Below are 16,758 nucleotides of genomic sequence, written 5' to 3' on the forward strand. Positions count from 1 at the left end.
TGATTCCAGTATTTCAGTAAGTGCATATATAGATGTATAGACTTTATCTCACTGAATGACTTATAAATCATTGCAGTGCTAATGCAGGGCAGTGGGGCAGAGGTCTTCTGTGAGTGTTTCCACTGTATTTTTCATCAGAGTTTTGGTCCTCATGTCCTGATAATTTGGTCCAAATAGATTTTGGTTGTCTTTACTAATCCCCACCAGTCTTGCAGCAATAATTCTCATCTGCACTTCTCCAAAAGTCATTCTTGTGTTATCAATTCAAATCTTTTCAACATTCAGAATCAGACCTGAGGGATGATGAATGGCACTGAACCTTGGTGAAACAGTAGTTGAAGATATTTTGATTGCTGTACGTAAATGTGATGAGTGACATAATGAGTGCTTGATTGATCTTTAAACTGATACTTGAGTTGTTGTTTGTTTTTTTTTTAGCTGCTTATATCTCAAGATCACCTAATTCAAATGAAGAAGCCATTTATCCTATTATATGATACAACTATATTATTTAATGTTTAAGTTATCTAATATAAGGCATGCCTGTTACATAGCACAATTCATAGTGTGTAATGTTACTGTTTTATGTAAAATGACCCTGTTTATGGTCTCTGTCCTCATATTATCCCCTTTGCCCGCCCTCATATAACCCTGCTGGTCTCTTCTCTTCTTTTCTCTCTTTCCTTTTCCCTCCTCGCTTCTCTCTGTCGTTCTCTCCCTGCCTCCTTTTCACCTCCTCCATCTCTCCCTCCTCAGGTATGTGTATGAGCTGGAGGCCAGTACAGCTGGTGGGAGCACTCTGAGTGACAGATATGTTATCCAAACTCCACTTTCCTGTCCCACTGGGATCCCGCCTCCCCACGATGTCACAGTGACTGGCCCCCATTCCATCTTCCTCGCTTGGACCCCTCCTGGTGAGTAGAAATCTATGTAGAATTTAAATGTATACAGATGGATGAATGGACAGACCACTATGTATAAAGCATTTTGCTTTTTGTGATAAAGTTCATCAGCCCTCTTTTGCGTTTGCCAGGTTGTGTCATGTTTATATTGTACAGTACAGACATTCAGGCATTCTTCTTATAAAGAGTAAGAGTCAAATAATCATTAATTAAATTATTGCCACCATTGAAAGGAGGAATTCATAAGGAATAAAAGAGCCAAAACTTCTGGACCAAAAAGTAGAACAATTTAAATTCATGTCAGCTATGAGTGTCTGCACACATGTTCATGAAAGACATGACTTGATGGCACAAAAAAATCCCTTGCCACTTTCACTTGGCAAGTAATCTCACCATACCATTATGTGGGATATGTTCAAGTGACTTGATCTGTATTTCTCCAATATTTGTGGACAATTCAAATATTAACAGACCATTAACAGCATCAAAATAAGCTGCAGATAGTAACTAGTGCATAGATGTCTGTCTTTAGAAACCAATCACAAAACTAACATCAGAGATCTACAGCACTGAAGTTACACTGTTCAAAATAAACCGTCACAGTGGCAGATCTAGAAGTTTTAGATGGGTTGACATGGAGTTTTGGCAGTGTGGCTTGGAGGGTGATGGGAAGATTAGACCACCTTAATGAATTAGTTTAATTCACTTAGATTGGAGATGCAATGATAACCTACAGATCCTCACAAAAAATCCCTTTAGTGAAAGAGATTACGACAGTGTCAATAGTGTGGCTGTCCTTTCATAAAGCAATTTTCATATTTTCTTCATCTGGCAGTGCAGTGAAGTCATTAATTTGGTCCTGAAATCAGTAGATTAATGAAATCTGAAACGATTTAGAAAAAAAATGTTATTGCTTTAATGCAGGATCTTAATGCATTTGACACTGTTGATCATACACTACTGCTTGACAGACTGGAAATCTGGATTGGACTTTCTGGTACGGTGGTAAATTGGTTATATACTATCTTAAACAAAGAGACTACTTTGTCTCCATTGTCAAATACTCATCCATGCACAACGCCATGACTTGTGGAGTTCTCCAAGGTTCAATCCTTGGGCCTCTCCTTTTCAGTCTTTACATGCTCCCCTACGTCAAAGTGTACATAACCACAAATCTCTCACCATAATTATGCAGATGATATGCAGATCTACATATCCCCCTCACCAAGTAACTATGGTCCAGTAGACTCACTGCTACAGTGCATTGAACATATCAGTGGTCGGATGTGCCAAAACTTTCTACAACTAAATAAAAACAAAACGCAGATAATTGTTTTTGTTGCAAAGAATGAAAAGCTGAAAGTTAGCGCTCACCTTGACTTACTTTTGTTTAAGGTTAAAAGTCAAGTCAGAAATCTTGGTGTTATTGTTGATTCAGACCTTAACTTGAATAGTCACATCAAGTCTATAACAAAGTCAGCCTTCTAGCCTTCATCTTAAAAACCTAGCCAGAATCAGAGGATTCATGTCCACAAAATACCCACAAAGACTCATCCACGCCTTTGTCTTCAGCAGGCTAGACTACTCTCTTTACAGGTCTCCCCAAAAATGAAATCAGACAGCTTCAGCTCCTCCACAGCACAGCTGCCAGAGTTCAAACTAAAACTAAAAAAGCCGAACATATCACACCCATTCTCAGATCCCTACATTGGCCCCCTGTGACTCACAAAATTGATTTTAAAATATCGCTGGTAGTTTTTTTTTAATCACTGAAAGGTTTAGGGCCCAAATACATCTTCTTCGACTTGCTCTTGCGGTATAAACCCTCATAAAGTCTCAGGTCGTTCAGGACTGGTCTACTAACTGTTCCCAGAGTCAAAACAAAACATGGTGAGGCAATATTTAGTTATTATACTGTTGGAAAAAACTTACAGAGAATCTGAGAAATGTGCCAACCACAACTAACTTGCCTGGAGAGGAAAACCCAACCAAGGCCATTGACTGCTGTGAGACAGAAAAAATGTGCAGTACCACATAGTGTCATCCTTGTTGAATTTGTCCACAGGTTTCCACACACCATGCTTTATTCACTTGAACTCAGGCATCAGAGTTTTGGTATTGTAAATTTCAGACCAGCAACAACATTTTAAAGAAATTCAGATGGCCCAAAACTGGGGTGGCAGCTGGTGTGGTAAGGCCTTTTCGCAGAGTATATATTTATATTACATCACCAAGATGTTACCCATACATTTCTTCAAGTGGTGGCTTTGTAAGAATATAAATGTAATTAGCAATCACACACTTGTCCAATTATTGGAAAAATGGGTGCACTTTAAGAAGAGATGGTCCCTTCACAAGAGCTGGACAGGCTCATACAGAAGTGGCATGCCCAGCCTCTACTTAGCTGCACAGGTACAAGAAAATTCATACAGCACTTCACAAAATGACATATCAAACTGGCCAGAAAGGAGTAAAAAACATTTTTTTCCTCAGATGGATCACTCCATTCTGAGATGAAGAAAGGTCAGATGAAGACAAAAGCCCCCAGTAGTTTTCCATTCACCTTCTGGCCTCTGTGGACCTGAACACACACACACACACACACACACGCACGCACGCACGCACGCACGCACACTTACACACACACTTACACACACACTTACACACACTAATACATGCACATTCACCCTGGGCTGAGTTTCATGCTTATAGGGCAGTGATTGTCTGCCCTAACCCATCTATCATTGGCTATTACTCTCTCATTAGGCTGGTTTCCTATCTCAGAAACAGCTTATATGGCCAGCCAGAAAAGACACTTCACTTTTGTGTGTGTGTGTGTGTGTGTGTGTGTGTTTCGTGATACATTTACGTCTGAGTCTATGCATGCATCTTTATAAATGTGTGTCTGTGTGTGTGTGTTTGAGAAAGAGGGAGAGAGTTTGAGAACATGTGTGTGTGTGTGTGTGTGTGCCTGTGTGTGTGTGCACACACACTTCATTGTGGAGATATTTCCATAGGCAGGCCTATTCTATCGTCATTAAGGGTTGATTTTAAAGGAGGGGAAATATCGCCTGGGTTCTCACGCTTGGTTAACTCTCTGAGCCCAGAGTTTGGAGTGTTTTCGACTTGTGTTTGCCTGTGTATGTGTGTGTGTGTGTGTGTGTGTGTGTGTGTGTGTGTGTGTCTGTGTGTGTGTCTGTGTCTGTGTCTGTACATGCACATGTGTTTGTGTCTTCATATGCATACATTAGCTGCCAAAGGCACTGACGTATGGCTGTTAAAAAAGGGCTTTCACTCCAGCACAAGTATAAATGCCTCCACATACGTGTGTGTGTGTGTGTGTGTGTGTGTGTGTGTGTGTGTGTGTGTGTGTGTCTGTGTGTGTGTCTGTGTGTGTGTGTGTGTGTGTGTGTGTGTGTGTGTGTGCAAGTACATATGTGAATGCAGTTTTTTTGCATGTGTGCCTAAAGGTATGCAGTTTTCTTTACCTTTAAGTGTATGTGTGAGGATCTGTGACCATGTATGTGTGTGAGATGTGTGTGAAATAGACGATGGCAAAGCAGCTGATTGGTTGTAAATAATAGAACTTAAGGATCACTGTGACGATTAAATCTGTATGGCAGCAACACACCGATCACAGAGAGATGCATTATGACCCTGGTGTGTGTGCAGGTGTGTGTGTGTGTGTGCGCGCATGTGAGCATGTAGACTGTTTGAAAGTGTGTTAATGCTGCGAAAGTGCTCCAGTGTAAAACGCTCCATGTGCTGAAGTCAAAGGCGTGTGTGTGTGTGTGTGTGTGTGTGTGTGCGTGCGTGTGTGCGTGCATGTGTGTATATGTGAGTTGGGGGTGAATAATTGAAGTCTTTCATTTGTCTGGTAATCAGTTCGTTCTCTAGATATCCAGAGTTCATGAATGTTGAATAACCCATCACAATACAGTTGGCCTGAATTATGGAAAAACCTCCGGCACGAATATTAACAAAGTCTAGCCGTGTGTGTATGTGTGTGTGTGTGTGTGTGTGTGTGTGTGTTTCTTTATGCATACATTTTGTGTGTTTGAGAGGCCAGAGAACTGGGAATATGAAAGCAATGAATCTTTGTGTTTAAGACAAAAATATAAGCAGAGAGATCTGTTTAGGAGGTCATATATCGCTTCTTCCATTAACCTTTTACGGAGCAGAAGGAGCCACTATCAGGGAGTCAGGGAGAAGTCAGTAACTTACTCTATTGTAATTGCTATAGACTAATCCCTGGAACTTTGTATGTGGGATGAATGCTTTGCACTTTGATTCGAGCAGGGACCTTTGCATATTAAAATTTCATGCTTTGTGGTTATGAACATACTTCTCTGTTTGTGCCACTGCGTACTTTCTGCAACACTCACCACACATCTGTACCTGTGCACTGGCAAACTTTATCAAACTGGAAACTGTTGTCCTTTTAAGGCAGCTGATCAGTGAAGTAGCTAAACGCCCAGAGATTATTCAAATCAAGTGCTAGTATCAAAGTAATGGTCAAGCTTGTATTTTAAACAATCACTGTTCCTTTATGCATGAAAATACTTGCTGTCACTATGTGTCAGGACAAAGGGAGAGGGAGTTGCAGTTAGTTTGGCAAATAACATAAGGGTTTAATTCTCCCTCCATCACTTAATAATGTAAAACAAACATGGTGTTGATTTGTTGGCTGCCAGTCTTTCCCACTTCCAGTGCCAGTCACATTACCATTTAAGTGGTTCAAGCCACCTGTTTTTTTGGCTTTAGCTTTATTTTAAACTATTAATCCAGGTTGGAGATTTCTTGAGGAAAATCTGGGGACCCTGTAAAGTCGACAGTAGTCCCACTACTACAAATACACAAAAATGCATAAATTGAGGAAAAAATAAAATTGAAGGCGACATACTCACATCTTATACATAACCAAATTTTTCTTTTCTCTAACTGTCTTGAGCTTCCAACTCAAACCTGCTGCTGTAGAAAACCACATAATCTTTTTATATATAGAAAGACCATAAGCAATGTAACATTTAATCATCCAGAACCTTGCATGTCAGATGAAAAAAGGTTTTAATCACATGCCTCACAGAAAATGAAGGCTCCAAAACTTGTAGAAATTTCTGTTGGAAAGGAATTGATGGTTCAATGAATAGCAGCCAAAAGATATGAAATATTTGTGCAGTGAAATGCAGGTTTTGACTCTCCAGTTGCCATCCTTTTCAGTAAATCCCAAATTATTCCACCAAGAGCAACATCATTGGCTACAGTAATGTTTAAATCTCTGTCGTGACTGAAATGAGACTCGATGTTGCCAGTGAGTGAGTACAGTTACTCAGTGAATGTCAATTCAGTGAATGTGGAAGCCTCTTATACACAGATGAACATGCATGAGAGAATTTCTTTCAGTAGATCAGTAAGGCATGGTCAGTTTGATCAGTAGGCTGCAAGCTTACCAGTGTTCACCTTTGAGTTCGTGGTCTGCTGGGTGTGTATTTTGTGTATTGCTGTATGAAAAGGAGCTAAACTACATCACTAATCTTTACACATTATAGTTTCGCATGGAGTCCAGTAAATAACATCACATCCTAAAGGTGATTATGTGTTGTGGTCTTTCTCTGTTTTTCCAGCTCAGTTCAACAGCAGCCAGCCTGTGAATTACAACATCCTGTTGAACCCAGGAAGTGACAGGGCCATAACACGTGCAGCTGGGCAGAACTTGCACCTCAATGTGACAAACTTAGAGCCTTTCAGCACTTATTACATCCGAGTCCAGGCCTGTCAGATAGGTAAGTACTAGATTTCAAAGACCTGCTGTCCTCAATGTGACAATCAGTCATGCAGCAAAAACAATAAAAGTTACAAAAGTCAACGTCGATTCCACCCATTGGTCAACATCACGCATATCACATTACACAAAGGAAGCTCTGTTTAGGTGAAAGGGTGTAAGGGTCATTAATGAATTGTTGAAATGGTGCTGTCTTTTGAATGAATTCAGTGTGGACCAACTGCAGTGGTGCCACACTACATGTGGTTGATATTTAATTTATTCACTGTTAAGTACCTTAAAGCTTTCTTTTAAGAGTGTACAAAAGAGTGTGCTTAACTTTAAAGGATTATCACTCAATATTTTGTTGACAGCATGGCAACAATTTTGGGAAGTTGAAATGCATGTCATTGTTCTTTTGCACTTACAGACGGATGTGGAGTTGGTGAGGGTGTTTACATTCAGACTTTAGAGGCCCCGCCAGAAGGCTTGCCTCCTCCCACAGTGAAGGCAGCTGGAGCAAAAGTCCTGGAGATCCTCTGGTCACCCCCCACTAAACCCAACGGGCTTATCACCTCTTACTTCATATACCGGTAACATACACAGATACACACACAAAGACACGCACAAAGTTAGTGTACTAGGTACACCTTGTACAGGGTCAGCCACCATTTTTCGTTGCAGTACAGCCTGAATTCTTGGAAGCACGGCTTCAACAAGGTGCTGGAAACTGTCCACATATTATCATAGATTTTAAATGGCACATTCTTGCTGCAGATGTCCCATTCTACGCCACAAAGGTGCTTTGTTAGTTTAGGATCTAGGGAAAAACAATCCAATACAGACAATGTTAACAGACCATACCAGTGATTTTGAATGTTTGGCCCATTTACTACAGTTTACCCATAATTTACATAACAACAAATCGCTCTGCAAATCATGGGGGGGGTGGACTAAAGATCTCACACCATATAATAAAATCCCTTGATTTTAAAATGTCAATTTTAATGTTGATTTTTTTCTGCCTAACAAAGTTGTCAGTATTTATAAACCATGGAACTGATCAGTCTCCCATAATTGAATATTTACAAGGTCAGAGCGGAGCTGTTCATTTCTGTACTTTCAAAATGTGGAAAAACAGACAAGCAGGTTTCCCCACACAATTTGTATGGCCACTTTAATTAAAAATGTTCAAATCCACAATATCATCATATTCTCAATATTTTATCAGCATTGGTACTTTTTGTCTTCTGGGTTAGATTTGCCACCAACACAGCTCGTGAATATGATGCAGTCAGTCATTATGACCATTAAACTCCCTTAACTAATTTACTGAGCTTCAGCCGCTGCAGACAGGGAGAAGTGGAACAAGATACTTTCCTCCAGTCTCGGCATCTGGCGAGTGCCTCTGCTAGCTTGCTGCCAACCTGTTGCAGTAACTGAACTACTTGGCAACCTTGAAACATAAACAGGACGGCGTCACTTCCCTCTGAAAAAAACAGACATTTATTGCTTCCACATCTGTCATTATTTTTCGACAGAAAATCGTCTCATCACAGATTATCCTTACTTATGTTTGACTTAGATGGAAGTTTACTTAATAAAGTGGAGTGCATCGACAAGCAGACATATAGCATATGCACAAACACATATTTACTCTCACTTTCTACTTTATTTGCTGTCTTTCTACAAAGTAGCCAGTAAATCAGAAACACTGTGTATATGCCAAGTGGTTTAGATGTGAAAGTATTTGATATGTTTTAGGAATTTAAAAAAAAACTTAATCTAATATTTTTAGTGGACAATAGAGGTTCAGGTGATGCATCTTCAGGTCTTCAGGCCATGGAGATAACTGTCTGCTTACTAATCTCTACATTGCGTGTGTGTGTGTGTGTGTGTGTGTGTGTGTGTGTGTGTGTGTGTGTGTGTGTGTGTGTGTGTGTGTTAATGCATGCTGAAGGTCGTGGCCTGCTTGTTGACCAAAGACTGTGTGATCTGTATGCAGGGTCAGACCAGACTAAGCCCTTTAAGTCCTCAGGAAACATGCATTAGCATAGCGCTGCAAAAACACACACATACACACACACACACACACACAGCATGATCAAACCCAGGTAGACAGGGACTTGGATGAAATGGTGAAATGGGGAAATAACATATCTCTGCCTCTTTCGTTCTTGCTGTCTCTCTCTCTCTCTCTCTCTCTCTCTCTCACACACACACACACACACACACACACACACACACACCACAAACACAAGCAATCACAAGCACCTACCACAGAGATAGAGACAAAGGAGCTTACCAAGATGTCAGTGTGCTTGCATCAGCCGGTGACTTCCACATGATGTTTGAGACTTTGGCATCTGTTTGTTCAACATTACGTGTTTTATTTGTATTTTCTGTAAGCAACAAAAAAGTTTGATCATCCAAGTTTCTAAGTTTTCATTTCCTTGCAGGCGTCCAGTGGGAACAGAGGAGGAGCTGCTGGTTTTCATTTGGTCCAGTGGGCCGCTGGAGTTCATTGACGCAAGCCAAGCCCTGCGGCCTTTCAGCCAGTTTCAGTACAGAGTTCGTGCACAGAACTCCAAAGGTTCAGTTCTCAGCCAATGGGCTTCAGTTGTCACCCTGGAGGCGGAGCCAGAAGATATGGCCCCTCCTACTGTCACACCCACCAGTGAGTTTACCAAGATACATCCAAATGATTAGATTAAAATGGTTTGTGCATGTAATTGTCCTATGTAACTTAACAATGTTACAGTATTAGATTTTTTTTTTCCAGAAATGTTTTATTTTTAATTTTGAGAGGTTAACCATCTATCTCCAAGATGGCTTGGGATCCTGTTCAACCTGAAATTTTAATAATAAGCCTTTGTTAATTGCTTACTTGAAAAAATCCTTTTAAAGTCCTTTGTGTTCTCATCCTAAAGTCATCAACAGTGAGTGACTGGCCATGTATATCTTTGCATGTCTTTTCATGTGTGTGCATGTGTGTGTGTGTGTGTGTGTGTGTGTGTGTGTATTTGTACATTTTGACAGGTGCATACTCAGTCCATCTGAAGTGGAGTGAACCACGACACCCCAATGGTCTCATTTCGCATTACAGACTGGTTTATAAAAAACACCAACAGGACCCAACGCTCAACACATCTGTTGTTACAGCTCTCACTGTAGAGGTAAACACACACACACACACACACACACACACACACACACACACCACAAACACAGTAAATGCGGTATGAATAGAGAGATAGCTGAATATGTTGTGCTTGGCAGGTATACACTTAGGGCCCCATTTTTGTGTACCTTGCTGCACAAAAATTCAAAGTACCCAGGGTGCAGGGGGCATGACGGCAGGTATTTCGCATTTTCGTGACAAGATGTGCCCGGTGCATTTTGGGTACAGGGAGGGTTTGAGATAAATATATTACCAGTGGGTATGTTAGAAGCTGGGGTTGACTTAACCAATCAGTTATCTTCTTATCCTTTCTTTTAAGGAAAGTGTGCACTGCATAACAGCATTTTGCCATTTATGGTAATGACAGTGAGCAACAGAGAGAGTGTGAAAGAGAGAGAGAGAGAGAGAGAGAGAGCATATTAAGGCAAAGCTGCAAACAATTTTCTCCACATTTCTTGTTACTTTTTTCTTTGAATGGATATATGAATAAATTAATTTGAGAGAATAAAATGCCATTTTGCTATGTACCTTTATTTTGGTCATTTAAGTATTGTATTAGATTGTGTTTATTTGCAGGAAATGCAGTGAAAAAAATTCCTCATCATCTATGTGTCTCCAACACTTTCCAATCAGGTTTATATGCCCTTGAGCAAGTGTAGATAGCCAATCTCTGACTTCCTTGGTAGGATAAATTTGTATCAATATAATTTCATTACTCTTGGTGCACCATGATGCTCAGCGGCGCATGATCATTTAACCACTGCCTCGTGTGCATTAGAATGCATAAACAATGCACTGAAATATTTTTATTTCCATCTTGAGAGATTCGTATCAAAGGTAGACCGACACATGACACATAAACAAGGGTTCTGTGATTTCAGAGGTGCGCAGTTGGACGCACCTCCGCTGACTAAAGTGACAAAAACGACACGCAACGTTGACCTGGTCCGAGCAGGCGGGTGTAAATTACAGCCATCCGTGGCACCAAGATCGCAGTGCGTCACCGGATTGATAAGAACACACCCACCAGCGCTCCTCTCCTCTCCATCGCAGCACACAGCGTGTCATCATGTCATGTCAAACACACCCAGGCACCCACAACACGTTTGGTAGTTTGGTTACAAACGCTATTATTAAAAAATTCAAAATATATGTACAACATATATGGTTTGTGTGTGTGTGTGTGTGTGTGTGTTTGTGTGTGTATTGTCATTGTTGATGCATGTGAAGAAAGTTGGACTCTGCCTGTGGTGCTGGTGCCATCTGTTTGCCAGTGAGGGGCCTGTAGGCGCATGCACACACACATACACACACACACACACACACACACACACATACACACACACACACACACACACACACACACACACACACACGCACACACACATACACATACATTTACATTGCCCATGGCCCACTATCCTCCAGGGCCCTTCCCACAATTCCCTGCCACTGTGCCATGCTTGATGTTCCAACACAGGGAATAACTCTGAGCAAGCCCCTTACACACGCTCATACATATAGTACACACACACATGCGCACACACACTCACACACACACACACATACACACACAAACATTTACACATATCCATATAATTGAATGAAACCAAACACATGCTCATGTTCTCAAACATACACGACAGTCAAACTAACATACACAAACAGATACACACACACACAAACACACACACACACACACCTACTGTTAACGGCTGTCATCCAGTGTAAATATGAGTTGGCAGCTCAGTAAGCAGGCTAAGTTCACCCAATGCCGCAACAGGATACTTGCCAACATTAGCTAGCATCCTCTCTGCACGCCTCACCTGTCTGTCTGAGCATGTGTGTGCGTGCGTGTGTATTTGTGTGTGTGTGTGTGTGTGTGTGTGTGTGTGTGTGTGTGTGTGTGTGTGTGTGTGTGTGTTTTGTGTACATGAAAACTCAAACTCAGTCAAAGATACAAGAAAGAAAGAAAGAAAGTAAGAAAGGTGGACATGGAGAAAGAACTGGGCAGAAAGGGGGAGAGCAGCAGAGAGAAGAAAGGAGCAAGTGAAAGACAAGTAGGCAGAAGAAATAACGATAGAATAAAAAAGAGAAAGTGAGATGGAACAAAGGAAAGAGCGATAGAATGACTGAGACCATGAGAGAGAGAGAGAGAGAGAGAGGGGGAAAGAAGAAAACGATCAGGATCAAAGGAACGAGAGTGGAGAGCGACAGAGTGATAGATGGGGGAAGGAGGAAAGACAGCGAGGGAGGGAAAAGAGAGAGGCAGAAGTATAGATCTATATTCTGTCCATACGAGTGGCCTCTCTCTTCTCCCTTGGTGACCTTTGGCTTGTCACTCATAATTAATACAAGATGTAAATGGAGACCTTTCACCTTCTCATTGATATGGAACCCTTTGTGTGTGTGTGTGTGTGTGTGTGTGTGTGTGTGTGTGTGTGAAGCTCATTGACATGGCATAGACTTATTTTGGTGGCGGTCATTTGTCACCCGGTTGCCTTGGCCACATGCGCACCATTGTTTAAAAATACACAAAGAAAGTCTGAGGGAAGTAAAATGTCTGAATAAAACCAAAGGCAGCAGGGTGTGGAAGACATTTGTGACATTTGTGTCATGATTTCAGCCAGAAGTTATGTTTGTTTTTTGTTTTTTTTAACTAATTACAACTGAAGTAATTCCTGACATGTTGGGCAAGTGCTGAACAGTACAAAAGCCAGTGGATTTTGGGTCTTGGAGAAGGCCAACAATCTGTCACTTATATAGACCAAATAGTATTCATTACTCCAGGAATAGTCATGAGGGGACATTTTGAAAGCTGAGATAATTCAAATGTGAAATTCCAGTCAGCTGTCTGCTGGTGTGTACAATATGCCTTGGTAGCTCAGAAGTCAAGAGCCTCAGTTACCTCAGGTCACTCCCAGGTAAAATCTTCAAAATCAAATCTTCCAGGTGCAGTCAAATTCTGCTCAGTGGCTCTCCTCTGCTTTGCTGTGAGTGGCTGTGATTGACAGCATGCAGAACAGAACAGGCTAATGGAGGTCAAAGATGAGCTGAAAGTTGCACTGAACAAAGAAAATGTTCCTTACACACAAACTAAAGACAAAGGGAGTGCTTGCTATTTATCCGAGTATATGCCTAAGCTAAGAATCTAGCTCCAATTAGGTCATTAAGTCTTACCAGAGCACTCAGGAGCTATCAGCAAGTCTACTCAAAAACCTCGGCCAAGTCTTCATAAAGTAAAATGACCCATCCACAGCAACTGTCAGCAGTTTTTCCACATTTTTTGAACATGATTGGCAGTGAATTGGGCAAGTTAGCCTGAAGTGGTCAAAGCATATTCTGCACATGCAACTGATAGAGACAGATACGATTACATTCACTGATGAGATGACAATAATAGGGCCGGTATGGTCCTTTAATGTGAGTTGCTGGATATAGTTGCAGTATTGAAGGTTGAGGATCCCAAACTTACCATGTGTCCATGCCTCGTGACTTTCCCATCTGTGTCAGTAGACCTGCTCTGAACACCCAATAAGCATGGAGCTGTGGCCTTTATTTGAGTTTGAAGCTTTTTACATACTGAGTGCAAGCTGCTGGTTTGTTCCCTGGTTCCAAAAATTCCCAGTACTGCCGAACTTCCTTTAAATAAAGAGAAATGAAAATAGCAGAGTTGATCAGTGTGTAACAGGAGTAAAGCTTGTGTCGTACCTGATATTTTGAAGCCAACTTGCCCATGGCTGAGAAAGGTTTGTCCAAACCTGATCTAGCCTGCCAGTCAATACAAGATGTTGATCCCAATCCAACCAAACCCAAACAAAAATGCATCAATCCAACATTTATATAGATTTTTTGTTGTGACTACTCATTAACTATAGTCTATGTTGTGTCAGCCATCTGCAGATTGAATTGGATGGATGGAAAATCTCAGTTCATCGTTCAACCGTATGAGTCAAATCCATCCAATAACTTAATCCAAGATTCATTTTAAAAATCATCACAGCAAATTCTCTCATCAATCCATGCCTGAAGATGCCTGGGTCGATATGAAGTATTCACAATGTCTCAACTCATGTACTTGAAATTTCTGTCCTGTCCCAACCCAACCTGACCTAACTGTTGGTTCCCATCCAGTTCGAACAAGACGCCCACTTGGTAACGTCAATGTGACACGATAGTTTGATCATCAGGCATATTTTCAGGATATACAGCGTAATGCTACTGTAGGATTATTTAAGTTTTAACAGCTGTTGTAAGAGCATCTCTAGATTATACACACCTCATCTAGATCTTGTAAATGAACAAAAAATCATGAGGAAGAATGCACATTAATGTAAAAGCACATCTTATTTCATTAATGCAAAATTTCCATTTTCTGTCTAGAGTGCACTCATGCTTGAAATTTGTGGTTTATGGGGCTGGGTCTCTCGCCTGCTTAGTCCAGGAGCAGTATTTGGCAGCTGCTTCAGCACCCCTGCGGCTGTCAGTGTCAGTATTTGGCAGCTAGAGTAACATAACTGCAGTTGTCTAAGGTAAAGTGTCAATATCTGGCAGCTCATGTAACAGTAGCTGCTCTCTGCCAATATCGGGCACTCTGATGTACATTGATTCCACCATAGACAGCTGTTGAGGCTCATCGGTTGATTCTTCGTCTTGTTTACAGCCTGTTCATTTCCTGTCCTGCACGCTGCACTCCTCTCCTTTCCCTATCATATCTTCTCCTTCTTTTCCTTTACTCTCATCAACTCCTCTGTCCTTTCTTCCTCAACTTTTTTCCCTCTCTTCCTCTCCCATCTGATGTCTGTTCTCTCCTCCTCTCACCTGTTTTTTCTTCTTTAATCCTTTCATTTCACCTGATTTACATTTTTGTATACATTTTTTTGTCATCCTCTCTTCTTCTCCGTTCCTCTGTGCTGTTTTTCCTTGTCTGCTCTACCCTTTTTCTTCATGATGACTTAGTGAACCTGTTCTCTTTCTCTCATGTTCACTCTATCTCTCCTGCTCTCTGTTGCTCAAAATTTCTTAGTTATGGATTTATTATATTGCATGTGTGTTGTGTGTGTGTGTGTGTGTGTGTGTGTGTGTGTTAGTGTGTATTGATCTCAGGCTGGGCTGGGAGCCCTGCTCCGTGCCAGCTTGGCTGATTAATGGGGTCGTCATGGCGATCGGACGGAATGAGGGTATGAAGCGCAGGCGGTCCGCCCCACTAGACCCCCACGCACCGCCTGGCACACGCACGCACATACACATACATACACACACACTCACACACTCGCTCACATAAACACACACACACACTGACTCCCCGTGCCATACACCTTTTCTGACAGACATGTTAGTCAGTCACACAGTCTTGTCCGGCTCCTTCATGCCAATTCATTTTTTTTATGATTTTTGTTTCCCAGCCTCCCTCTTTTTTCAACTGTTGTTTTATTTCTCTTTCTTTCTTCCTCATCTATTCTGTCCATCCCTTCATCAACGAGTCACCAAACAGTTTTTCATATACACAATATTTTTCCCTTTTTTTCTGTTTAGCCCTCCTTCCTCTCTGTTGTCCACCGTGGTTGAAGCCAGTGAACTCTCAGTCCAGAATGAAACTTGAGGATTTTGGGCACTTGCCTGGCGAGGTTATTTGGCCGCCATCTCCGTACCATTTCCATTAGACCCCATTCAAATCCTGGCCTGTGATGATCATTTTGTTCCCGCCCAGGCCAAGGCATTCTCGCCAAGGGCTTCGGTGGGCAAAGAAAAAAATTCCACCTCTGCCTCCCTCACCTACCCTTCTCCTTGTGCCTCCCCACCATCCTCCCTTCTCCTCTCCTCTCCTCTCCTCTCCTCTCCTCCATCTCCCAGCCTTTCCTTTTCCTCTTACTGTGCCTCTCTAACTTTCTACATCCACCTGCCTGCCCTCCCAGTTTCTCCGTCTCTTTCATTCCTTCACATTTTCCTATTGGTGATCCCCCCCCGTTCTCTCTATCCTCCCCTGCTCCCTCCCTCATTCCTCATTTGATTTCCTCCCTCTGTTTCCCTCCCTATCTTTTACTACCTTTTTTCACCTCACCTTCCTCCCACTCTTCTTTTTACCCTTTTTCACTTTCTCTCCTCTCTATCTATCTCGTGCCTCCTCGCCGTCTCTCCTCTTTTCTCTTTCCCCTCTTCTGTCCACCCCCTTTCCTCCTTTCCCTCCATCTCCCTCATCTCTGTTCTTCTCTCCTCCATCAGCCTTTAGCTTCTCCCTGCCTCTCTCACTTCCCCTGTTTCCTCCCCTCCCTCTCCCCTCCTTTGCTCCTTTTCTCTCCTCTCCTCCCTCCCCTGGCTCTTCCAGATGTTACGCTGTGGCCCCTGGGAACCCCGGTGAAGGGAGACTACGTGCATGCATATATATATATAAATGTGTGTGTGTGTGTGTGTGTGTGTGTGTGTGTGTGTGTGTGTGTGTGTGTGTGGTAGTGATACTATGTGCTTGTATATGTCTGAATATGGTGTTGTGTGTGCCGGTGTGCATGCATATTTGTACTTGTGTATGTGTATGGGCAGCAGTGTGTGTGTGTGTGTGTGTGTGTGTGTGCTGTATTAATACATCCCATTGATCAGAGCAGGACCCCTGACAGTCATCATCCCCGAGAACCATCTGGCCGACGCCTGACGCTCCCTCACCCAAACACAAGCTGACACCCTATTAATCTGCTACCGCCATGCATATGTACGTGTGTGTGTGTGTGTGTGTGTGTGTGTGTGTGTGACAATGGGAGAATGAGTGAGTGAGTGTGTGAGGGAGAGACAGTGTGTATTGTGTGTATGTGTGTGAGAGAGAGAGGTTATCTGTAGTGTATGTGCATGTGTTAACATTTTTGTTATGTGTATGTGTCTTTATCTGTGTTTGTGTGTGTGTGTGTGTGTGTGTGTGTCCCTCC

At 42.0% G+C, this 16,758-nt stretch overlaps 1 protein-coding gene across 1 annotated transcript in view; it reads left to right on the top strand.

Annotated features, from left to right (window-relative positions):
- Positions 1 to 16,758, top strand: part of ush2a (Usher syndrome 2A (autosomal recessive, mild)) — a 277,638-nt gene that overhangs the window by 226,578 nt on the left and 34,302 nt on the right. The window contains 5 exon segments of the mRNA XM_030046799.1: positions 757 to 914; positions 6,527 to 6,685; positions 7,094 to 7,256; positions 9,123 to 9,340; positions 9,703 to 9,839. Coding sequence (XP_029902659.1) covers positions 757 to 914; positions 6,527 to 6,685; positions 7,094 to 7,256; positions 9,123 to 9,340; positions 9,703 to 9,839 — 835 coding nt within the window.

Source organism: Myripristis murdjan, chromosome 3 (genome assembly GCF_902150065.1).
Source record: "Myripristis murdjan chromosome 3, fMyrMur1.1, whole genome shotgun sequence".
Lineage (NCBI taxonomy): Eukaryota > Metazoa > Chordata > Actinopteri > Holocentriformes > Holocentridae > Myripristis > Myripristis murdjan.